The sequence below is a fragment of the Cherax quadricarinatus genome, chromosome 10 (assembly GCF_038502225.1).
Source record: "Cherax quadricarinatus isolate ZL_2023a chromosome 10, ASM3850222v1, whole genome shotgun sequence".
NCBI lineage: Eukaryota > Metazoa > Arthropoda > Malacostraca > Decapoda > Parastacidae > Cherax > Cherax quadricarinatus.
This window is the reverse complement of record NC_091301.1, coordinates 10,975,000-11,001,739: the sequence shown is the minus strand read 5'-3', so window position 1 is coordinate 11,001,739 and position 26,740 is coordinate 10,975,000. Positions and strand designations below refer to the sequence as shown.

The following is a 26,740-nucleotide window of genomic DNA, read 5'->3' as shown; positions in this document are numbered from 1 at the left end:
CCACATATGACCAGTGTTCCCACATGTGACCAGTGTTCCCACATGTGATCAATGTTCCCACATATGACCAGTGTTCCCACATGTGATCAATGTTCCCACATGTGACCAGTGTTCCCACATATGATCAGTGTTCCCACATGTGACCAGTGTTCCCACATGTGATCAATGTTCCCACATGTGACCAGTGTTCCCACATATGATCAGTGTTCCCACATGTGACCAGTGTTCCCACATATGACCAGTGTTCCCACATGTGACCAGTGTTCCCACATGTGATCAATGTTCCCACATGTGACCAGTGTTCCCACATATGATCAGTGTTCCCACATGTGACCAGTGTTCCCACATGTAATCAGTGTTCCCACATGTGATCAACAAACCTCACACCTGACACTAACCTGACGAACGGGTTCGTTACCTCCACAAAATATTAATTGCATGCATTCACTGTGATACATGCACAATCCACCACGAGTACGTGTTGAACACACACACACACACACACACACACACACACACACACACACACACACACACACACACACACACACACACACACACACACACACACACACACACACACACACACGCTAGAAGTCAACTGTTGATTCAACGATAAATTTTTATTAATTTTTATTAAAAAAGCAGTAGAAAGGCGTTATAATATACGTTTTAAGAAAATTCCAAACCTTTGCTACCGTCTGTGAAGTATACTCCTGCATGCAAAGTCTACCGTCATATATATATACATACATATATATATATATATATATATATATATATATATATATATATATATATATATATATATATATATATATATATATATATATATATATATATATATACGAAGAGCAAATTAGCTGTGGTAATAATGGGTTCAACTTCCCTGAATGGTATTGAGGATATTCTCACTACGTGTGGATTTACATATTTTTTTATTTCAGAATATTGACCTCCATCGCTGGTGACATGTGAGGAGGTCACACCACTGAAGTTGTAAGTTGACTGCACTTATAAAATTACACTCTCAAGTCATATTATTATTATTGCCATTAGTATTAGACATTTTGGCCGTAACCATTCGGGAATATGCCACTATATGATACAAGGAGTTTATAATAACACGATACCTTTTGTTTTCTAAAGAATGCACGAGAAATATTAGGTTATTAGCATATACGTATAGTTGCAAATCAGTAAGTTACTGGTGACCAGCAGGATGCCAGAATGTCCTTGCCTGCGAGGGACCGAGAAATGGAAAACGTTAGAAGAGGTTACGACTACAACCACTAGAAAATTTGAGGCATTATATACTTAATTCCCAAGACGGAACATAGCGAGTTTAGATTACACGTAAACAATTACACACACACACACACACACACACACACACACACACATACACACAATTATTCGAGGGGAAGGAGGCATTAAATTCCACAGCATTGTGTCAATATAGGCCAATCTTGTAAGTTCCCTTCGTATACTCAAGTATACACACAACTTATCACTGGTATAATATTGATATTGCTCTCTGTTGTCTACTGACGAAACACAGTCTCAGGTCACTGGTCGCAGCAAATATTCAAAACACTTACATCGCATGGTAAACAACAAATGTATTTGACATATATTATATCCAGGGATTCAGGTGACTATCCTACCGTCTCCTCCATGCTTGAACGTCGTTCCGTCACGTCAAGTTTTGACGCATTCCATCGAAGACTTATGTATCCGTCGTGTGGAGTTACGGAAGGTATAACGATGACAGATTACGTCTCCCTTGCGCCGTCAGGAGCCTGTAAACACCTTGTGATAAGTCAGTTCCTGAGGATGGTAGACAGAAACTTGGTGCTGACCTCACCTATTTTATAGGTAACGTTTCGCTCTGGGTAGAGTTTGATCATTATTTGATAAAGCTCTATTCAAAGCGAAACGTTTGGTCAGCACCAGTTGTCTCTCTTCTACACTTTCAGGTCCTGGAAGGGCGTGGGTTACACTCGGAGCGACGGAGTGGGAAAAAGAGGGAATGAGTTGTGGATGGGTCGCCTAGTACCGGAGGCAGCTCACTGGGTCGCTTCAAACCATCTATCACAGACTCTAACTAAAACAACAAAACACTTGAAAGCTCTAGTTTCATGAGACGAGTTCTAGTTGAATCTGGTCTTAGTTCACCGTGCGGAGGCCATTGTCTGATATGAACGATACAGCCTGTGCTTAAAAGCAATAATGTTTACCGTTTTCAAGTAAGTGACGGTCCACTTGCTACTTACGTCAGGGAGTCTAAAGTGCAATACTTTTTACACGTGATTCTTGTGGAAAACACTAGTGTATTTGATTTCACGAGCCGTCTTTTTCGACACACAAAGAGGTTCCTCTGTCACTACGGAGTCACCTAAACATTGTTGTGGTAGGCGTATGGGAGGTGGTTGGGAGACACTTCTCTGGTGGGAGAGGTTGGAGTATGGTGTGAGACCTGGCGTGTCAGGGGAGGTGGGGCAATCCTGACAGGTGGGGGAGCCAGACTGACGGGTGGGGGGACCAGGGTGACGGGTTGAGGTGCGATGATGGGCGGTGCCCCCAGAGCCACGGGCGGGGGCACCAGGTTGTTGTGGTTGCTGGTGAGAGTGAAGGTGGTCGGGGGGATATACTCCTGCTGACAGGTGGGTGAGTCAGGCGAGGAACGCACGATGACCAGGCTTGACTGGCGACGACCTTGACCTGCCTTCTCGAGACGCTCGTCGTGCAACAGCTGCAACACGACAACTGGCTGAGTGACTGAGGAATATTATAATTATATTCATGAAAGTGTTACCTTGCTCGCACTCCAACAGCACGTCAAACTATAAGGACCACGTGTCTCCACTCACTACGATCCAGCACATTCACACCTTCCTGTTGGAGTCTCGAGCCTAAACCTAAACGTAATGAGATTTGCTCCAAGGAATGAGAGAGCGACAGTAAATCCTTGGATCAAGAGCCCTTCACCATCATAAAAGCCTCTCAGTAAAGAATAGCGTGATACAAAGGAATCATAAATGCAAAATGCAGTTTCTCTAACATTTACATTATTTGCATTACTAAAATAAGCAATAGCTAAGATTTATATTATTTATAATACTAAAATAACAAATAAGTAAGATTTACATTATTTACAATACTAGAATAAGCAATAACTAAGATTGATTTATTTGCATTACTAAAATAATGTAAATGCTGTATGTTAACAGTTAATAACACAGGAGACTACAACCAGGCCAATGGACCTCACAGTCAAAATTGAGAAATATGTACATGTGTCTCATGTGGATCCGTTTCTTCAATATTGATTCCCAAACATTGCACAAGTGTTTCATTTCTCAACATGTCAGTTTTCAAAACCGACAAGTCGACAAGGTGAAGCACAAAAATATAAACTTGAAACCCAGAAGATCTTAGCATTCTTTGCCTCCACCAATATCAAGATCTTTGCAAGAAATTTCCTGTTGTACAAGATTCCGCTTTGAACACTACAAGTCCAAAAACACTAGACCTCGATCTAAACTTCATCGCTGTAATTTTGACTTTTCTGGGTTATTCCTTCGTTACATAGACATATTGTATATTTTATGTGTCCACAACATCTGCGTGCCCCCATAACACATTGCATAATATATATATATATATATATATATATATATATATATATATATATATATATATATATATATATATATATATATATATATATATATATATATATATATATATATGTGTGTGTGTGTGTACCCACAGCCTAAATAAAAGGGCATCGAAGGTTGAACAGCTGTCTTTATGACGTCCCTTCAATGTGCGCTAAAAAAAATGTTAGATGCTATTTTTCGATCACGTTTACGAAAAATTGCTCCATAAGTATAGCAAATTTATAAGAAAGCTGATTGTTCACTGTTAGGTGTGTGACCCTTCTAGCATTATTGTCTACGTTGCAGTGATGTGCATGTCACCATAGGGAGAGTACAGTGCGTCATCATGGGCAGAGTACATCATATCACCATGGGTTGAGTACATCATGTCACCATGGGGAGAGTACATCACATCACCATGGGGAGAGTACATCATATCACCATGGGGAGAGTACATCATATCACCATGGGGAGAATACATCACATCACCATGGGGAGAGTACATCATAGCACCATGGGGAGAGTACATCATATCACCATGGGGAGAGTACATCACATCACCATGGGGAGAGTACATCATATCACCATAGGGAGAGTACATCATAGCACCATGGGGAGAGTACATCACATCACCATGGGGAGAGTACATCATAGCACCATGGGAAGAGTACATCATATCACCATAGGGAGAGTACATCATATCACCATGGGGAGAATACATCACATCACCATGGGGAGAGTACATCATAGCACCATGGGGAGAGTACATCACATGGGGAGAGTACATCACATCACCATGGGGAGAGTACATCATAGCACCATGGGGAGAGTACATCATAGCACCATGGGGAGAGTACATCATAGCACCATAGGGAGAGTACATCATATCACCATGGGGAGAGTACATCATATCACCATGGGGAGAGTACATCATAGCACCATGGGGAGAGTACATCATATCACCATGGGGAGAGTACATCATATCACCATGGGGAGAATACATCACATCACCATGGGGAGAGTACATCATAGCACCATGGGGAGAATACATCACATCACCATGGGGAGAGTACATCATAGCACCATGGGGAGAGTACATCACAGCACCATGGGGAGAGTACATCATATCACCATGGGGAGAGTACATCATATCACCATGGGGAGAGTACATCATATCACCATGGGGAGAGTACATCATATCACCATGGGGAGAGTACATCACATCACCATGGGGAGAGTACATCATATCACCATGGGGAGAGTACATCATATCACCATGGGGAGAGTACATCACATCACCATGGGGAGAGTACATCATAGCACCATGGGGAGAGTACATCATATCACCATGGGGAGAGTACATCATATCACCATGGGGAGAGTACATCATATCACCATGGGGAGAGTACATCATAGCACCATGGGGAGAGTACATCATATCACCATGGGGAGAGTACATCATAGCACCATGGGGAGAGTACATCATATCACCATGGGGAGAGTACATCATAGCACCATGGGGAGAGTACATCATAGCACCATGGGGAGAGTACATCATATCACCATGGGGAGAGTACATCATATCACCATGGGGAGAGTACATCACATCACCATGGGGAGAGTACATCATAGCACCATGGGGAGAGTACATCATAGCACCATGGGGAGAGTACATCATATCACCATGGGGAGAGTACATCATATCACCATGGGGAGAGTACATCACATCACCATGGGGAGAGTACATCATAGCACCATGGGGAGAGTACATCATAGCACCATGGGGAGAGTACATCATATCACCATGGGGAGAGTACATCACATCACCATGGGGAGAGTACATCATATCACCATGGGGAGAGTACATCATAGCACCATGGGGAGAATACATCACATCACCATGGGGAGAGTACATCATAGCACCATGGGAAGAGTACATCATATCACCATGGGGAGAGTACATCATATCACCATGGGGAGAGTACATCACATCACCATGGGGAGAGTACATCATAGCACCATGGGGAGAGTACATCATATCACCATGGGAAGAGTACATCATATCACCATGGGGAGAGTACATCATATCACCATGGGGAGAGTACATCATAGCACCATGGGGAGAGTACATCATATCACCATGGGGAGAGTACACCATAGCACCATGGGAAGAGTACATCATATCACCATGGGAAGAGTACATCATAGCACCATGGGGAGAGTACATCATAGCACCATGGGGAGAGTACATCATATCACCATGGGGAGAGTACATCATATCACCATGGGGAGAGTACATCACATCACCATGGGGAGAGTACATCATAGCACCATGGGGAGAGTACATCATAGCACCATGGGGAGAGTACATCATATCACCATGGGGAGAGTACATCATATCACCATGGGGAGAGTACATCACATCACCATGGGGAGAGTACATCATAGCACCATGGGGAGAGTACATCATAGCACCATGGGGAGAGTACATCATATCACCATGGGGAGAGTACATCACATCACCATGGGGAGAGTACATCATATGACCATGGGGAGAGTACATCATAGCACCATGGGGAGAATACATCACATCACCATGGGGAGAGTACATCATAGCACCATGGGAAGAGTACATCATATCACCATGGGGAGAGTACATCATATCACCATGGGGAGAGTACATCACATCACCATGGGGAGAGTACATCATAGCACCATGGGGAGAGTACATCATATCACCATGGGGAGAGTACATCACATCACCATGGGGAGAGTACATCATAGCACCATGGGAAGAGTACATCATATCACCATGGGAAGAGTACATCATATCACCATGGGGAGAGTACATCATATCACCATGGGGAGAGTACATCATAGCACCATGGGGAGAGTACATCATATCACCATGGGGAGAGTACATCATAGCACCATGGGAAGAGTACATCATATCACCATGGGAAGAGTACATCATAGCACCATGGGGAGAGTACATCATAGCACCATGGGGAGAGTACATCATATCACCATGGGGAGAGTACATCATATCACCATGGGGAGAGTACATCACATCACCATGGGGAGAGTACATCATAGCACCATGGGGAGAGTACATCATAGCACCATGGGGAGAGTACATCATATCACCATGGGGAGAGTACATCATATCACCATGGGGAGAGTACATCACATCACCATGGGGAGAGTACATCATAGCACCATGGGGAGAGTACATCATAGCACCATGGGGAGAGTACATCATATCACCATGGGGAGAGTACATCACATCACCATGGGGAGAGTACATCATAGCACCATGGGGAGAGTACATCATATCACCATGGGGAGAGTACATCATATCACCATGGGGAGAGTACATCATATCACCATGGGGAGAGTACATCACATCACCATGGGGAGAGTACATCATAGCACCATGGGGAGAGTACATCATAGCACCATGGGGAGAGTACATCATAGCACCATGGGAAGAGTACATCATATCACCATGGGGAGAATACATCACATCACCATGGGGAGAGTACATCATAGCACCATGGGGAGAGTAAATCATAGCACCATGGGAAGAGTACATCATATCACCATGGGGAGAATACATCATATCACCATGGGGAGAATACATCACATCACCATGGGGACAGTACATCATAGCACCATGGGGAGAGTACATCATATCACCATGGGGAGAATACATCACATCACCATGGGGAGAGTACATCATATCACCATGGGGAGAATACATCACATCACCATGGGGACAGTACATCATAGCACCATGGGGAGAGTAAATCATAGCACCATGGGGAGAGTACATCATAGCACCATAGGGAGAGTATATCATTTCACCATGGGGAGAGTACATCATAGCACCATGGGGAGAGTATATCATAGCACCATGGGGAGAGTACATCATAGCACCATGGGGAGAGTACATCATATCACCATGGGGAGAGTATATCATATCACCATGGGGAGAGTATATCATATCACCATGGGGAGAGTACATCATAGCACCATGGGGAGAGTACATCATAGCACCATGGGAAGAGTACATCACGCTACATATTCACCACCAAAACACTGCAAGAATTTCATTAGCGTTGAAGTTTGAAGGCGATCTGATCAGGCATTCACAAATTACTGCATAAAATAACTAGAAAATACAGAGATAAAAAGGTACAATTCATCTTTTTGAAACACCCTGTATATTGCATAATACAAACTAAAAAAAAAAAATTGAAGAAAGAAAAGTCATAATATTACTGACCAATGCTCAGTTTTGAAAGACATAAAACAAATAAATTTGAGTGGATACAAAGATTAAAAATGCATGTAAAAAAAAGTGGACTTATATTACAGCGAACATAATATTCGAAAAAAGTTGATAATGATCATTTATGACTGAACAGATAAAAATGATTACCAACCGAGCTCAAGAATTAGCCACACACACACACACAATAATAATAATAATAATAATAATAATAATAATTATTATTATTATTATTATTATTATTATTATTATTATTATTATTATTAATATTATTATTGTTATTGGAAAAAAATTTGAACCAATTTTGGATTTTTTTTTTAAGGGAAACGAGGAAAGTTGATTATGGGTAGAAAGGGGAAGCAAGGTAGCAGATGATCTACCCAAAATCAATTAGCCCCATGGTGTGAAAGTTGCACACTGGATACTCCTTCAGGAGATTATTCTGTTGCCTCTCTACGTTCATACCCTTCATCCTACCACAACACCTGCCTCAGCATCCTACCACAGCACCTGCCTCAGCATACTACCACAACACCTGCCTCAGCATCCTACCACAACACCTGCCTCAGCATCCTACCACAGCACCTGCCTCAGCATTCTACCACAACACCTGCCTCAGCATACTACCACAACACCTGCCTCAGCATACTACCACAGCACCTGCCTCAGCATCCTACCACAACACCTGCCTCAGCATCCTACCACAACACCTGCCTCAGCATCCTACCACAACACCTGCCTCAGCATCCTACCACAGCACCTGCTTCAGCATCCTACCACAACACCTGCCTCAGCATCCTACCACAACACCTGCCTCAGCATCCTACCACAACACCTGCCTCAGCATACTACCACAACACCTGCCTCAGCATCCTACCACAACACCTGCCTCAGCATCCTACCACAACACCTGCCTCAGCATACTACCACAACACCTGCCTCAGCATCCTACCACAACACCTGCCTCAGCATACTTCCACAACACCTGCCTCAGCATTCTACCACAACACCTGCCTCAGCATCCTACCACAACACCTGCCTCAGCATCCTACCACAACACCTGTCTCAGCATTCTACCACAACACCTGCCTCAGCATCCTACCACAGCACCTGCCTCAGCATCCTACCACAACACCTGCCTCAGCATCCTACCACAACACCTGCCTCAGCATCCTACCACAACACCTGCCTCAGCATCCTACCACAACACCTGCCTCAGCATCCTACCACAACACCTGCCTCAGCATCCTACCACAACACCTGCCTCAGCATCCTACCACAACACCTGCCTCAGCATCCTACCACAACACCTGCCTCGGCATCCTACCACAACCCCTGCCTCAGCATCCTACCACAACACCTGCCTCAGCATCCTACCACAGCACCTGCCTCAGCATCCTACCACAACACCTGCCTCAGCATCCTACCACAACACCTGCCTCGGCATCCTACCACAACCCCTGCCCCAGCATCCTACCACAACACCTGCCTCAGCATCCTACCACAGCACCTGCTTCATCGTCCTACCACAGCACTTGCCTCGGCATCCTACCACAACACCTGCCTCATCGACCTACCACAGCACCTTCCTCAGCATCCTACCACAACACCTGCCTCAGCATCCTACCACAAGACGTATCTCATCATCCTACCACAGCACCTGCCTCATCGTCCTATCACAGCACCTGCCTCAGCATCCTACCACAACAACAACTGATTCAGCATCCTACCACAACACGTACCTCATCATCCTACCACAGCACCTGCCTCAGCATCCCACCACAACACCTGCCTCATCGTCCTATCACAACACCTGCCTCAGCATCCTACCACAACACCTGCCTCAGCATCCTACCACAACCCCTGCCCCAGCATCCTACCACAACACCTGCTTCATCGTCCTACCACAACACCTGCCTCATCGTCCTACCACAGCACCTGCCTCAGCATCCTACCACAACAGCACCTGCCTCAGCATCCCACCACAACACCTGCCTCATCGTCCTATCACAACACCTGCCTCAGCATCCTACCACAACACCTGCCTTATCGTCCTACCACAGCACCTGCCTCAGCATCCTACCACAACACCTGCCTCATCGTCCTACCACAGCACCTGCCTCAGCATCCTACCACAACACCTACCTCATCATCCTACCACAGCACCTGCCTCGGCATCCTACCACAGCACATGCCTCAGCACCCTACCACAACCCCTACCCCAGCATCCTACCACAACACCTGCCTCAGCACCCTACCACAACACCTGCCTCATCGTCCTACCACAACCCCTGCCCCAGCATCCTACCACAACACCTGCCCCAGCACCCTACCACAACACCTGCCTCAGCACCCTACCACAACACCTGCCTCATCGTCCTATCACAACACCTGCCTCAGCATCCTACCACAACACCTGCCTCATCGTCCTACCACAACCCCTGCCCCAGCATCCTACCACAACACCTGCCCCAGCACCCTACCACAACCCCTGCCCCAGCATCCTACCACAACACCTGCCCCAGCATCCTACCACAACACCTGCCCCAGCATCCTACCACAACACCTGCCCCAGCATCCTACCACACCTGCCTCAGCATCCTACCACAACACCTGCCTTGCCTTTCTTCTTTACTGAGAACTGGCTAACAAGATCGGATATGAGAGCTGGATAACAAGATCGGATATTAGAACTGGATGAGATGATTGAGATATTAAAACTGGATAAGAAAATGGGAATATGAAAACTGAATTTCAGAACGGAAATTTTGGATCTAGATAACACTCAGCTCACTTATAAGGTCTTCTACATACTGCGATTTCTTTTTATTAAACAGTACATGACAAGGACTCAACAGTATCTGCTATTCAATTCTGGATGAACCTTTCAATCATACATATAAGTGAGTTGACTGCTGAGTGCAATACTCTCCATCCCTACCTTCTCATAGTAGGAGTCGACGACTATGACGCAGTATGTGGTGACGAGGCAAACAACGTAGCTGGAGATGTCTGAAAAGCTGGTGTAGACGCCATCAGCCATGGCTACAATCAGCATAAAGAGGTCGAAGCCCACCGTGTAGAAGAACCAGATGGACAGCTGCCACGACACGCACTGGGAAGACACTCAGTGTTAGTGGGGACGGGAGGGTTATTTGTTGGATGGGTGGTGTCCCTAGTGGATGGGTGGTGTCCCTGGTGGGTGGGCGGGTGGGTGGTTAGCTTGCATACCTGGTGGTTTGTTAGTGGTGTGTGTTTAGCTGGTAGATCTGTCGTTTGTTTTTGGGTGGCTAGTTTATTAGTTAGCAGAGCTGGTGGTAGTTTGCAAGTGAGTAATTAGTTGTTGGGTGGTGAGCTGGATGTTGAATGGTTCGTTAACTAGTTGTTGGGTTAGATGAATGGGTAGTGGACCTGTGGTTAGTTGTACCTGGGCCACTAATTAGTAGTTTGTCTGTTAATTGGTAGTTATCAAGTATCCCTGGACGGAAACATTTAAAAGGTTGCGTGATTTTCCCCCTGCCTTTTTAGATTTTCGTTTTTAATTTGTAACTTGAGAATGCTTCATCTAATCGACTTCAACTTTTGCAGCGCCGCTAAATTATAAGTAAGGAAGGGGTTCATGGACTTATTGGCATTTGTAGGCACTATCTTGTTAATTATATGTAGACTATTCCAGAGTTTGTTTTCCGTGCGATAGCTTCAGAATGCCGCTTCTGATCGGGTTCCAACTTTCAAAACTGGTGTATTATGCTTAGAAGAAGCTCGGGATTGTTAATGAAGTTGGCAATTTTATATTAAATATTACATATTTTTTCCATTAAATAACTTGAGTATGTCACTTCTGAACGAGTTGAATTTTGAGTGACTGGTGTTTCTTGGGTTTAAGAAATCACGTAAATAAACATTAGAACATATGTATTAGGAAACGTTTCGGTCCTGAGACCTTGATAACTTGTAACATACGAAGATCGAAAATAACAGAATATATAAATACATGCTGGAAGTGAGGTGTGACTGAAACAGTGACCTGAAAAATGCCAATAAGGCTTTTTTTTTTTTGAGATAAGGTGATGTGATTCCTGTGTTGTTAGGTTGGTTGGGCTTAACCTGGTTGAGTATTATATATGCCATTTTTTTTTAATTTGTAGCTTCTAGAATTATGTTTCACGGTGTTGGCAACGGCGATTGGCGAGGCTTCTAGACACTGTCGGCGTCTAAGATCATGTCCAGTAAAGATGAGTTGTGCCTCTTTCTAGCTCATCTAATGTCCCGTAGAGTTCCTGTGGAGGACACAGGAGTTCTTGAAGTCGTCCCTCTTACAGGCGCTTCCCTGTTCTCTTAGGCGGGACCCAATGATTTCTTCCGGTTTTCCCTACATATATCTTGTGACAGTGCCAACAGGGAATGGTGTAGCCGGCAGCTGTGGTGCTCCATGGGGGACGTATTCATGGCAGAAACATTGATATTGATATTACCTGGCGGGTATTCCTGGCAAAATCACCACATGGGAGCGTTATGATCTGTTTAGAAAATAAAGATGATATATATATATATATATATATATATATATATATATATATATATATATATATATATATATATATATATATATATATATATATATATACACCGGCTGTGCCCCACCAAGGTAAGATGACCCGAAAAAGGAGAAACACTTTCTCCATCATTCACTGCCAGAGGCGCACTGATGCCCCGCCAAACTGCAAAATACCCCCATCCCTCCTTCAGAGTTCCGGCACTGTACTTCCCACCTCCACGACTCAAGTCCGGTTAACCGGAAAACTGGAGGAGATAATAACTAGAACAGAGTATACTACAGACTCTGGCCATACAATAGAGAGGAAAAATAATGTAAGGACCTGGGAGTAGTAATGTCTGAGGATCTCACTTTCAAGGATCACAACAGTGCCACGATCGCAAGTGCAAAGAAAATGATAGGATGGATAATGAGAACGTTCAAAACGAGAGATGCCAAGCCAGTGATGATCCTTTTCAAATCACTTGTTCTCTCTAGGCTGGAATACTGCTGTACATTAACATCTCCATTCAAAGCAGGTGAAATTGCAGATCTAGAGTGTGTACAGAGATCCTTTACTGCACGTATAAGTTCTGTCAAGCACCTTAACTACTGGGAACGCTTGGAAGCACTTGACTTGTACTCGTTGGAACGCAGGAGGGAGAGATATATCATAATCTACACTTGGAAAATCCTGGAAGGAATGGTCCCGAATCTGTACACAGAAATCACTCCTTACGAAAGTAAAAGACTGGGCAGGCGATGCAAAATACCCCCAATTAAAAGTAGGGGAGCCATTGGTACACTAAGGGAAAACACCATAAGTGTCCGGGGCCCAAGACTGTTCAACAGCCTCCCATCAAGCATTAGGGGAATTGCCAATAAACCCCTGGCTGCCTTCAAGAGAGAGCTGGACAGATACCTAAAGTCAGTGCTGGATCAGCCGGGCTGTAGCTCGTACGTTGGACTGCGTGCGGCCAGCGATAACAGCCTAGTTGATCAGGCCCTGATCCATCGGGAAGCCTGGTCATGGACCGGGCCGCGGGGGCGTTGATCCCCGGAATAACCTCCAGGTAACCTCCCTGAATCCTTTCATAAAAGTTACTTTGCTCACACTCCAACAACGTCAAATCCTTAAAAAAAAAAAAAAAAAACTTGCCTCTTATCTAACACGCTGACACACGCGCCTGCTAGCTGTCCAAGCCCCGGCACAAAAAAAACTCCATACTTCGAACAAATTGTAAGAGAAGGGAGACCAGGAGCAGCACTGTCCCGCTGCTGCAGCTGCAGACAGGTAATTACACACATCAGTAACAAATAAAAAAAAAAACCCACCACGAGCAGCTGCATCAACTGCAGCTGCATCAGCATGACAGGTGTGCGTGTTGTTGTGAGGGGGGGAGGAGGGGGAGGGAGGTGAGAGAGGTGAGGGGTGGGTGCGGGGAGGGAGGTGAGGGATGAGAGAGGGGAGGGAAACGGGGGAAAGAAGGGGGAGGGAACATTATCTTGTTGGATAATGCCGGACCTTATGACCGCTGCAACATTTGGGGGAGAGGGGGGGAGGGGTGAGAGGGGGGGAGGGGGGGAGAGGGGGGAATGGGAGAGGAAGCTCCATTTCCTTGAATCAAGAACCCTCGACGGTTGCCAGATGGATAAATCTTTGAAGGGAAGAACAGGAAATAAATGAAAAAATTAAAGAAATAATATACAATGAAAAATAAAAGAAATAAGAGAATAATTAGTGAGAAATAAGAAAAATAAGATAAAAAAAATAAGAGAACAAGCAGTGAGAAATAGAATAAATAGTAAGAAATGAGAGAATAAATAGTGAAAATTAAGAAAATAGTGAGAACTGAAAGAACAAATAGTGAGAAGTGAGAGGAATACAACAATAAAAGAAAATAAGAGAAATAATAATTAATACGAAATAAGAGGAATAAACAAATTATAAAAGCTATAAGACAATAAATAGCGAGAAATATTATAAACAAGAGAATAAATAGAGAAATAAAAGAATAAGTAGTGAGAACGATGAGGTGGGAGAATGAGAATCATCAGATAAAGAGAGGAAGAAGCGCAGATAGAACAACTGAGATAGAACAAGATGGAACAATCTTTTAACAAGAATATATCTGTGGTTGTTCCTGCCAATCAGACCTCTGAGTTTGTTATGGCGTCATTATACGTTATATCTGTGGTTGTTCCTGCCAATCAGACCTCTGAGTTTGTTATGACGTCATTATACGTTATATCTGTGGTTGTTCCTGCCAATCAGACCTCTGAGTTTGTTATGACGTCATTATACGTTATATCTGTGGTTGTTCCTGCCAATCAGATCTCTCAGAATGTTATGACGTCATTATACTTCATAAATGAGGCTGTTTCCCCTGCCAATCAGACTCTCAAATGATTATGATGTCATTATACGTCATCATAAATGTGGGCGGGGTTAAACAACAATTTACAGAATTACCATATTGTGACCCTGAATATTGTGACCCTGAATACTGTGACCCTGAATATTGTGACCCTGAATATTGTGACCCTGAATATTGTGACCCTGAATATTGTGACCCTGAATATTGTGACCCTGAATATTGTGACCCTGAATATTGTGACCCTGAATATTGTGACCCTGAATATTGTGACCCTGAATATTGTGACCCTGAATATTGTGACCCTGAATATTGTGACCCTGAATATTGTGACCCTGAATATTGTGACCCTGAATATTGTGACCCTGAATATTGTGACCCTGAATATTGTGACCCTGAATATTGTGACCCTGAATATTGTGACCCTGAATACCTTCATTGACTAATAACAAAATAAAAAGCATTACTGAAGGCATATAAAAAATATTCAAAAGTTTATTTTCTATGGGTATGGAAAATTTTTTTATTCTAGGAATTACTATCTGATAGTAATTGCTATCTTACTGTAGTTTGAAAAGTTTGAATCTTTTCCCAGGAGAATCTGGCCTAGTCTTGTATTAATTAGTAATTTCTGAATTACCTTAGACAAGCTGAATTACGTTTGGCACATTATTGAAACCTCTCAGGTCACCTAGGTCTATATGGAATAAATTAGCCAAGGGTATGTATTATTTGCTACAGGATTTCTTCCTTATGTTATTAAACATGGTAGGCAGTGTGTGCATTCGGTAATGTTTATAGGTATGGGTTGTGAGATGCGGGAGGAATGGCGGCAGCTGGGTGTCAGATCGAGGACTCGGAAATGTTTTCAAATTTACTTATCGATCTGGTTTTATGTGGTCACATCCTTGCGACCCCTTGCCACCACCACCTGCCACCACCCTAGTTACCTGCCACCACCTCCTTCGCCTGCCACCACTTACATTGTCTGCCACCACCTACACTACTTTCCACCACCTACACTACCTGCCGCCACCTACACTACCTGCCATTAACTACACTACCTGCCACCACCTACACAACCTGCCGCCACCTACACTACCTGCCACCACCTACAGTACCTGCCACCACCTACAGTACCTGCCACCATCTACACTACCTGCAACCATCTACACAACCTGCCATCACCTAGACTACCTGCCACCACCTACACTACCTGGCACCACCTACATTACCTGCCACCACCTACACTACTTGTCACCACCTACACTACCTGCCACCACCTACAGTACCTGCCACCATCTACACTACCTGCCACCACCTACACCACCTGCCACCACCTACACTACCTGTCACCACCAGCATTACCTGCCACCAACTACACTACCTGCCACCACCTACTCTACCTGCCACCACCTACACTACCTGCCACCACCTACACTACTTGTCACCACCTACACTACCTGCCACTACCTACAGTACCTGCCACCACCTACACTACCTGCCACCACCTACTCTACCTACCACCACCTACACTACCTGCCACCACCTACACTACCTGCCACCACCTACTCTACCTACCACCACCTACACTACCTGCCACCACCTCCACTGGGATCATTATTAACGCCGTACATTGATTTCACAGTCCAAAATATAACCTCCTAGTGCCAATATTATTGATGAGATTTTGATAAGTGTGTGTACCGTCATAATACACCTTGTGTTCCTTGTCACATATTTTGGAACGAGCATATAAAAAATATTTTAATAACCTCCTTCACCTCGTAACTCAATGTGCAGTAACTATTACAGTGATCTGTTGCCAAGATTACTTTACACTTCATACAGTGACAAATGAGCACGTCTGTCTCGCTCTACGCAGACGGAAGATCGAGTCCCCACCACTTTTTTGTACTGAGATCTGCATAGTAAGGGTTACTCTAAAAGGGCAACGCTTCTTGAATATTTGATAGTTAAGGTAGCTAGCAGTCGAGTGGTATCGAATTTTGCTCATAACGGAACGACCTGGGTTCGATCTAGTTGCAGGTTAGAGTTCAAACGACCTCCAAACACGCTCAAATCGACCGAACATTATATTCATCTTTCCCAGACAAGCCACTGTGCACCAGCTCCTGTGAGTCACCTACTGACTAACCTTCATAACCAGTGCCTCAGACACCACTGGAGCCTTGTGGTCAGTCACTACTTCTGAACACAGGGCTATAACGAATTTCCAAAGCAGTGCCAACGTTACTCGACATCTGACTTGTCTAACTTTTACTAGTAAAAACTTCAGGCTATGATGGAAACCATAAAATTTGACTGAAAATATGCAGGTATGTGTCATCAGGTTGAGGAATCAGGCACAGGAAAAGGTACAAATCAGAATTTTTATTTTAGGTAATAATCGTTGAGTGCGTCCCAAGGTCTTCCTGGTTATTGTACACTTCGTAACACAGTGATTAGAAATAAAAATGTGTCACGTAAATCTCCTTTTGAACTTTATTGTGGAACACAAGTGATTCCAAACTGAATTAGAAAACAGGTTAATTCTAATAAACAAATCAGTTACAGTTTTTAGGTTTTGAAGGTTTTGTAAGAGGTGGTGACATACACATGAGGACGTGTAGGATCTATGTAGGTCTTGCTTCACAGACTGAGCACTATCTTCTATAGCTAGTTTAATATCTTTTATCATGCACTCCACACCCATCCTGTGGGCTGTGATCAGAAGATTACAGAGGCACGTAATGGTGAGTCCAAAAACTGGGCCTCAGAATTGGATTGCTAATGAAATTTTAGTAGTAATGAACTATATAATTTTTTATATTTTGATTACAGTGGTAATGAACTATTTATCTGTTTATGTTCTGATGCCAATTGTAATGAGTTTATGCTGACTTGAACTCAATCACAAACACATTTGCAGTGTACTTTATTCTGTAATGTCTTAGTGGCTGAATTCATGTCTGTATAAATAGCTCATTACGAGATTTTAGGTACAGTAAGTGGGTTGCTTTTGTAACTATCATCTCGGTTTTTCCTAAACGAACACAATCTTCCCATGTGATATAAAATATAATTTACTCTATGCCTTCAGGATTAATTATTCATCCTCATTTCCTTGTTGCTAACTCATACTTCATGAGGCAGGTTGGAGCTGTAGTCTTGTTTCAGTGGTTCACTTAGGAACCTCATGACCCGGGTATCCGTCAACTCGTTCTCATGGCGACCATAGATACCTCGGCCGCAGATGTCCTTTAAAAATTACACCGTTTTCATTTTAAAATTTTATACAATTCTTTAAGAAAAATAATTTATGTTGGAGAGAAACTTTAATTTTTACAGTTTCTTCAACACCTGTACAGCCTAAAATCAATACATACAAAATTCTCATAAGGACACCTGAGTTTTGAGATTGAAGCGATCAGAAGAAACATTCTCTAGGTATTACGAAGAAACAATCTGTTCAACAAAACTGGCACTTTAAAATACCTGCAGTTCAAAGTGAAGGGCGAACTTTCTATTGGTAACGTCCACTGTCGTGTACGAATGGTATATAATACCGACAAGATGAGATTAAAGCACAGGTGCAACATCTGGGTATCTTTATTGTAGACGTTTCGCCATCCAGTGGCTTTATCAATACAAATTCTAGGACATAACTTGAAGACAGTAGAACTATGTACAGAAGATGAGGTAATCAGTCCCTCAACCTAGGAGTAGGTGCGAAGAGCACCATAGTCGTGGAGATGTTGCACCTGTGTCTTAATCTCAACGTCCACTGTCTGTGAAATTTTGAAAACCGATGAGAAGAGGCATTCTTCTGTTATTGCTCAGAATACAATGATTCCAAACTCTTTTATGTTAGTAAATTGTCGCATCTACATCTATATAGACTGAAATTTACTGAAAATTATCATGTACGTAAGATACATCACCACTTCAAGACTGAAGCCTATTGGTAGAGGAATATTCAGATATACATCATGTGATTTATGTGGGAAAAAATCTACAATATTTTGCAAATATAACTGCAGAACGTGTACCTCGATACTTCAATTATCCAGTTACAACCCCCATCTGGATCTAAAAATGATACTCCGGTGATGAGTGTTTTAAGTTAGGAGAGGCTTTTACAAGTTATCAGACCAATTCCAGGAACCTTGAGGAGGAGGAGGAGGAGGGTTATATTCCAGTGATCACAGAACACCTGCACACACCAGCAGCTCCGTGAACCCTTACCCAGTGAACCTGCGGTGTAATGTTGAAGTCGATCTGACGAGATGGTCTTAAGTTATAAACGATGGTTTGGAGGAAGAAAAAAAAAACGAATACTTCAAAGCAGTCAATTAAAGATACTCCTTCGGGGATAACACATGACTGATACCCATGTTGACATGTATCCCAGCTGGACTGTATGGATTAGTCGCTGGGATTCTGGTGGGTGGATGATACACTCGGATGAATATTCTACATTTAGTTCCAAAGATATCGTTAACATACGAGCAGAATTACCTTAGTTGTTAACACTGCTCTCTCTCTCTCTCTCTCACACACACACAGGTTGGTTGTACTCACCCACAAAACAGCCACAATCAGGAGGCCGCCCGCCAAGGAATACAGCGCAGACACCACCACTAGCGCCCACAACACGCCCTGACCTGCCGACCACAGGTCACAATGACACACTGGTTACAGGTCACAATATAACATTGGTTACAGGTCACAATGAAACACTGGTCACATGTCACAATGAAACACTGGTTACAAGTTACAATATAACACTGGTTACAGGTCACACTGTAACACTGATCACAGGTCACAATGAAAGACTGGTTACAGGTCACAATGAAACACTGGTCACATGCCACAATGAAACACTGGTTACAGGTCACAATATGACACTTTACAGGTTACAATGAAACTCTGGTCATATATATTGAAACATTGGTCATATGTCGCATTGAAACACTGTTCACAGGTCACAGTGAAACACAGGTCACGGCAATACACTAGTCACACCTACGTCGACAGCAACACAAATAAAAATTGAAACTTATAAACCCTAATTTTTAAAGGGGTGGACGGGAAAGCCAGCGGAAGGACTCTGTCAGATAACCCAAAAGCTCCAACGGCGGGTCATCATATGACTAACACCCGCGTCAGGAAACACTTGTCCTGTTTCCTGACAAACCTTACTCAACCTAAATAAAAATGAATGAAAACTCAAGGCTAGTAAAACAAATAATGCCAGAAAGTGAAAGAGAGAGAGAGAGAGAGAGAGAGAGAGAGAGAGATAAACATCGAAAGTCAGAAAACAGAAAATACTCAATCGACAGAAACCAAACAACGTAAAAAAATATAAGAAAAACAAGCAACGGAATATTATAGCAGAACCCAAGAGACAGACAAATGTAAGTAACGCAACCAACTGACTGAAGAAAACAGGTAACAGAAACCAGACTACACAAAAATACATGTAACAGAAACCAGGCTACAGAAGGACATAAATAACAGAAACCAGGCAAAGAGGAATAAGTTAAAAAAAACAGAAAAAAATTCAACATTGGTTATATATTTCTGAAATAACTGTGTTGATGCTAAACTGATGCTCGTGTTGCGTGAGTGACGGCTGTGTTGCGGAAGATTGCAGCGGTGGAGCAATGTTGGAAGTATGGTGAGGGAGAAGTGTCAGTAGTGGGTTGCTGTTGGTGACAGTGGTGGATTAATACTGGTGGCAGTGGTGGGTTGATACTGGTAGCAGCAGTGGGTTAATACTAGTGGTAGTGGTGGGATGGTATTGGTGTTAGTGGGTTGCTATTGGTGGCAGTGGTGGCATGCTAGTGATGGCAGCAGTAGGATACTAGTGGTGGCAGAAGTGGGATACTAGTGGTGGCAGCAGTGGGACACTAGCGTTGGCAGCGGTGGGATACTAGTGGTAGCAGCAGTGGGATACTAGTTGTGGCAGCAGTGGGATACTAGTGGTGGCAGCGGTGGGATACTGGTAGTGGCAGTGGTGGGACAATAGTGGTGGCAGCAGTGGGATAGTAGTGGTGGCAGCTGTGGGATACAAGTGGTGGCAGCAGTGGGATACTAGTGGTGGCAGCAGTGGGATATTAGTGGTGGCAGTGGTGGGATACTAGTGCTGGTAGTGGTGGAATACTACTGGTGGCAGCGATGGGATACTAGTGGCGGCAGCGGTGGGATGCTAGTGGTGTCAGCAGCGGGATACTACTTGTGGCAGCAGTGGGATACTAGTGGTGGCAGGAGTTTGATACTAGTGGTGGCAGCAGTGGGATACTTGTGGTGGCAGCAGTGGGATACTAGTGGTGGCAGCAGTGGGATAATAGTGGTGGCAGCAGTGGGATACCAGTGGTGGCAGCAGTGGGATACTAGTGGTGGCAGCTGTGGGATACTAGTGGTGGCAGCGGTGGGATACTAGTGGTGGCAGCATTGGGATACTAGTGGTGGCAGTGGTAGGATACTAGTGGTAGCAGCGGTTGGATACTAGTGGTGGCAGCGGTGGGATCCTATTGGTGGCAGCGGTGGGATGCTAATGGTGGCAGCAGTACGATACTAGTGGTGGCAGCAGTGGGATACTAGTGGTGGCAGTGGTGGGATACTAGTGATGGCAATAGAGGGATACTAGCAGTGTTAGCAGTGGGATGCTAGTGGTGGCAGCGGTGGGATACTAGTGGTGGCAGCAGTAGGATACTAGTGGTAGCAGCAGTGGGATACTAGTGATGGTAATAGAGGGATACTAGTAGTGTTAGCAGTGGGATGCTAGTGGTGGCAGCGGTGGGATAATAGTAGTGGCAGCAGTGGGATACTAGTGGTGGCAACAGTGGGATACCAGTGGTGGCAGCAGTGGGATATAAGTGGTGGCAGCAGTGGGATACTAGTGGTGGCAGTGGTGAGATACTAGTGGTGGCAGCAGTGGGATACTAGTGGTGGCAGTGGTGGGATAGTAGTGGTGGCAGCAGTGGGATACTAGTGGTGGCAGAAGTGGGATACTAGTGGTGGCAGCAGTGAGACAATAGCTTTGGGGGCGGTGGGATACTAGTGGTAGCAGCAGTGGGATACTAGTTGTGGCAGCAGTGGGATACTAGTGGTGGCAGCGGTGGGATACTGGTGGTGGCAGTGGTGGGACACTAGTGGTGGCAGCAGTGGGATACTAGTGGTGGCAGCAGTGGGATACTAGTGGTGGCAGTGGTGGGATACTAGTGCTGGCAGTGGTGGAATACTACTGGTGGCAGCGATGGGATACCAGTGGTGGCAGCGGTGGGATACTAGTGGTGTCAGCAGCGGGATACTACTTGTGGCAGCAGTGGGATACTAGTGGTGGCAGCAGTTTGATATTAGTGGTGACAGCAGTGGGATACTAGTGGTGGCAGCAGTGGGATACTAGTGCTGGCAGCAGTGGGATACTAGTGGTGGCAGCAGTGGGATACTAGTGGTGTCAGCAGCGGGATACTACTTGTGGCAGCAGTGGGATACTAGTGGTGGCAGCGATGGGATACCAGTGGTGGCAGCGGTGGGATACTAGTGGTGTCAGCAGCGGGATACTACTTGTGGCAGCAGTGGGATACTAGTGGTGGCAGCAGTTTGATACTAGTGGTGCCAGCAGTGGGATACTAGTGGTGGCAGCAGTGGGATACTAGTGGTGGCAGCAGTGGGATACTAGTGGTGGCAGCAGTGGGATACTAGTGGTGGCAGCAGTTTGATACTAGTGGTTCCAGCAGTGGGATACTAGTGGTGGCAGCAGTGGGATACTAGTGTTGGCAGCGGTGGGATACTAGTGGTGACAGCAGTGGGATACTAGTGGTGGCAGCAGTGGGACACTAGTGGTGGCAGCGGTGGGATACTAGTGGTGCCAGCAGTGGGATACTAGTGGTGCCAGCAGTGGGATACTAGTGGTGGCAGCGGTGGGATACTAGTGGTGGCAGCAGTGGGATACTAGTGGTGGCAGCAGTGGGATACTAGTGGTGGCAGCATTGGGATACTACTGGTGGCAGCAGTGGGATACTAGTGGTGGCAGCAGTAAGATACTAGTGGTGGCCATCAGTGGGATACTAGTGGTGGCCATCAGTGGGATACTAGTGGTGGCAGCAGTGGGATACTAGTGGTGGCAGCAGTGGGATACTAGTGGTGGCCATCAGTGGGATACTAGTGGTGGCAGTGGTGGGATACTAGTGGTGGCAGCAGTGGGATACTAGTGGTGGCAGCAGTGGGATACTAGTGGTGGCAGCAGTGGAATACTAGTGGTGGCAGCAGTGGGATACTAGTGGTGGCAGCAGTGGGATACTAGTGGTGGCAGCAGTGGGATACTAGTGGTGGCAGCAGTGGAATACTAGTGGTGGCAGCAGTGGGATACTAGTGGTGGCAGCAGTGGGATACTAGTGGTGGCAGCAGTGGGATACTAGTGGTGGCAGCAGTGGGATACTAGTGGTGGCAGCAGTGGGATACTAGTGGTGGCAGCAGTGGGATACTAGTGGTGGCAGCAGTGGGATACTAGTGGTGGCAGCAGTGGGATACTAGTGGTGGCAGCAGTGGAATACTAGTGGTGGCAGCAGTGGGATACTAGTGGTGGCAGCAGTGGGATAAAAGTGGTGGCAGCAGTGGGAGACTAGTGGTGGCAGCAGTGGGATACTAGTGGTGGCAGCAGTGGAATACTAGTGGTGGCAGCAGTGGGATACTAGTGGTGGCAGCAGTGGGATACTAGTGGTGGCAGCAGTGGGATACTAGTGGTGGCAGCAGTGGGATACTAGTGGTGGCAGCAGTGGGATACTAGTGGTGGCAGCAGTGGGATACTAGTGGTGGCAGCAGTGGGATACTAGTGGTGGCAGCAGTGGGATACTAGTGGTGGCAGCAGAGGGATACTAGTGGTGGCAGCAGTGGGATACTAGTGGTGGCAGCAGTGGGATACTAGTGGTGGCAGCAGTGGGATACTAGTGGTGGCAGCAGTGGGATACTAGTGGTGGCAGCAGTGGGATACTAGTGGTGGCAGCAGTGGGATACTAGTGGTGCCAGCAGTGGGATACTAGTGGTGGCAGCAGTGGGATACTAGTGGTGGCAGCAGTGGGATACTACTGGTGGCAGCAGTGGGATACTAGTGGTGGCAGCAGTGGGATACTAGTGGTGGCCATCAATGGGATACTAGTGGTGGCAGTGGTGGGATACTAGTGGTGCCAGCAGTGGGATACTAGTGGTGGCAGCAGTGGGATACTAGTGGTGGCAGCAGTGGGATACTAGTGGTGGCAGCAGTGGGATACTAGTGGTGGCAGCAGTGGGATACTAGTGGTGGCAGCAGTGGGATACTACTGGTGGCAGCAGTGGGATACTAGTGGTGGCAGCAGTGGGATACTAGTGGTGGCCATCAGTGGGATACTAGTGGTGGCAGTGGTGGGATACTAGTGGTGGCAGCAGTGGGATACTAGTGGTGGCAGCAGTGGGATACTAGTGGTGGCAGCAGTGGGATACTAGTGGTGGCAGCAGTGGGGTACTAGTGGTGGCAGCAGTGGGACACTAGTGGTGGCAGCAGTGGGACACTAGTGGGGCAGCAGTGGGATACTAGTGGTGGCAGAGGTGGTATACTAGTGGTGGCAGCAGTGGGACACTAGTGGTGGCAGCAGTGGGACACTAGTGGTGGCAGCAGTGGGACACTAGTGGTGGCAGCAGTGGGACACTAGTGGTGGCAGCAGTGGGACACTAGTGGTGGCAGCAGTGGGACACTAGTGGTGGCAGCAGTGGGACACTAGTGGTGGCAGCAGTGGGATACTAGTGGTGGCAGCAGTGGGACACTAGTGGTGGCAGCAGTGGGACACTAGTGGTGGCAGCAGTGGGACACTAGTGGTGGCAGCAGTGGGACACTAGTGGTGGCAGCAGTGGGATACTAGTGGTGGCAGCAGTGGGACACTAGTGGTGGCAGCAGTGGGACACTAGTGGTGGCAGCAGTGGGATACTAGTGGTGGCAGCAGTGGGACACTAGTGGTGGCAGCAGTGGGACACTAGTGGTGGCAGCAGTGGAATACTAGTGGTGGCAGCAGTGGGACACTAGTGGTGGCAGCAGTGGGACACTAGTGGTGCCAGCAGTGGGATACTAGTGGTGGCAGCAGTGGGATACTAGTGGTGGCAGCAGTGGGACACTAGTGGTGGCAGCAGTGGGACACTAGTGGTGGCAGCAGTGGGACACTAGTGGTGCCAGCAGTGGGATACTAGTGGTGGCAGCAGTGGGATACTAGTGGTGGCAGCAGTGGGATACTAGTGGTGGCAGCAGTGGGACACTAGTGGTGGCAGCAGTGGGACACTAGTGGTGGCAGCAGTGGGACACTAGTGGTGGCAGCAGTGGGACACTAGTGGTGGCAGCAGTGGGACACTAGTGGTGGCAGCAGTGGGATACTAGTGGTGGCAGCAGTGGGATACTAGTGGTGGCAGCAGTGGGACAAGTGTGAAGACGGAAGTAGGACACCAGCAGTTGGTCAGTATAAATTTTTATTTATTTGTTTTACCGCTGATCACAGTCTGGGTTATTATTTTATGGGATGACTATAACTGTTTCGTCGTTGTTTTTCTGAGCAAAAAATAACATGGTGATGGTCTAAATTTTGTTTATACTGGTCGTGATGTGTATTTATTCTCGCTGCTTCTGAAATGACTATCATTAAGGTAGTTATTTATACTGACCACCTGCTGGTGTCCTACTTCTGTTTTCACAGTTGTCCCACCGCTGCCACCACTAGCATCCCACCGCTGCCACCACTAGCATCCCACCGCTACCACCACTAGCATCCCACCGCTGCCACCATTAGCATCCCACCGCTACCACCACTAGCATCCCACCGCTGCCACCATTAGCATCCCACCGCTACCACCACTAGCATCCCACCGCTGCCACCACTAGCATCCCACCGGTGGTGGCAGCGGTGGGATGCTAGTGGTGGCAGCGGTGGGACAACTGTGAAAACAGAAGTAGGACACCAGCAGGTGGTCAGTATAAATAACTACCTTAATGATAGTCATTTCAGAAGCAGCGAGAATAAATACACATCACGACCAGTATAAACAAAATTTAGACCATCACCATGTTATTTTTTTGCTCAGAAAAACAACGACGAAACAGTTATAGTCATCCCATAAAATAATAACCCAGACTGTGATCAGCGGTAAAACAAATAAATATCAATTTACGAGCGTAACAAAAAATATTTATCTATAACTCGTTAAATTATGGAAAAAAACCTTTGGCTGAACAAACTTTTAATTCCAAAAGATACCTGAAGTATTTAGGAAAAGGAATTACAGAAACGTGTAAAAAATAAAATTGTGTGACCCTTATGGTTCCAGCAATTTTTTTAATACAGTAATCGAGTCAGAAAAGCTACACCGAGATCATGGAAATTTCTGTCTTCAATCAATACTCCTTTTTCCGTGGATGTAGCGTCATGTGGATGATGTAGTTTCATTATGCTTCACTGACTTTATTTTAAGAAAAGGAAGTAACTCGTAGAAGAAATGGTATAGAGCCGAAAACTATGAAGACGAATGCGCAGATTGTAGAACTCTGTATTAAAACTACGTTTCAGTCTGTGTACATTTATGACCTCTGTGTAGATTTATGACCTCTGTGTAGGATTATGACCTCTGTGTAGATTTATGACCTCTGTGTAGGATTATGACCTCTGTGTAGATTTATGACCTCTGTGTAGGATTATGACCTCTGTGTAGATTTATGACCTCTGTGTAGGATTATGACCTCTGTGTAGATTTATGACCTCTGTGTAGGATTATAACCTCTGTGTAGATTTATGACACTGGTTCACGGCGTGAAACAGTGTGCCAGTGTTAGCCTGTGATGGAAATAAAT

The 26,740-nt window shown here is 45.5% G+C and overlaps 1 protein-coding gene across 3 annotated transcripts in view; it reads right to left on the bottom strand.

Moving 5' to 3' along the window:
- Nucleotides 1-868: 868 nt before the first annotated feature.
- Nucleotides 869-26,740, bottom strand: part of LOC128687944 (uncharacterized) — a 132,060-nt gene continuing 106,188 nt past the window's right edge. For 2 of the 3 annotated variants that reach the window (XM_053775567.2, XM_070083621.1), the window contains 3 exons: nucleotides 19,456-19,538; nucleotides 10,901-11,074; nucleotides 869-2,755 (listed from right to left, as the gene is read on the bottom strand). In XM_053775567.2, the coding sequence (XP_053631542.1) occupies nucleotides 2,399-2,755; nucleotides 10,901-11,074; nucleotides 19,456-19,538 (614 nt within the window). In that variant the 3' untranslated portion in view covers nucleotides 869-2,398. The remainder of the gene's footprint in view (nucleotides 2,756-10,900; nucleotides 11,075-19,455; nucleotides 19,539-26,740) is intronic. The other variant, XM_053775568.2, reaches the window with a different exon arrangement.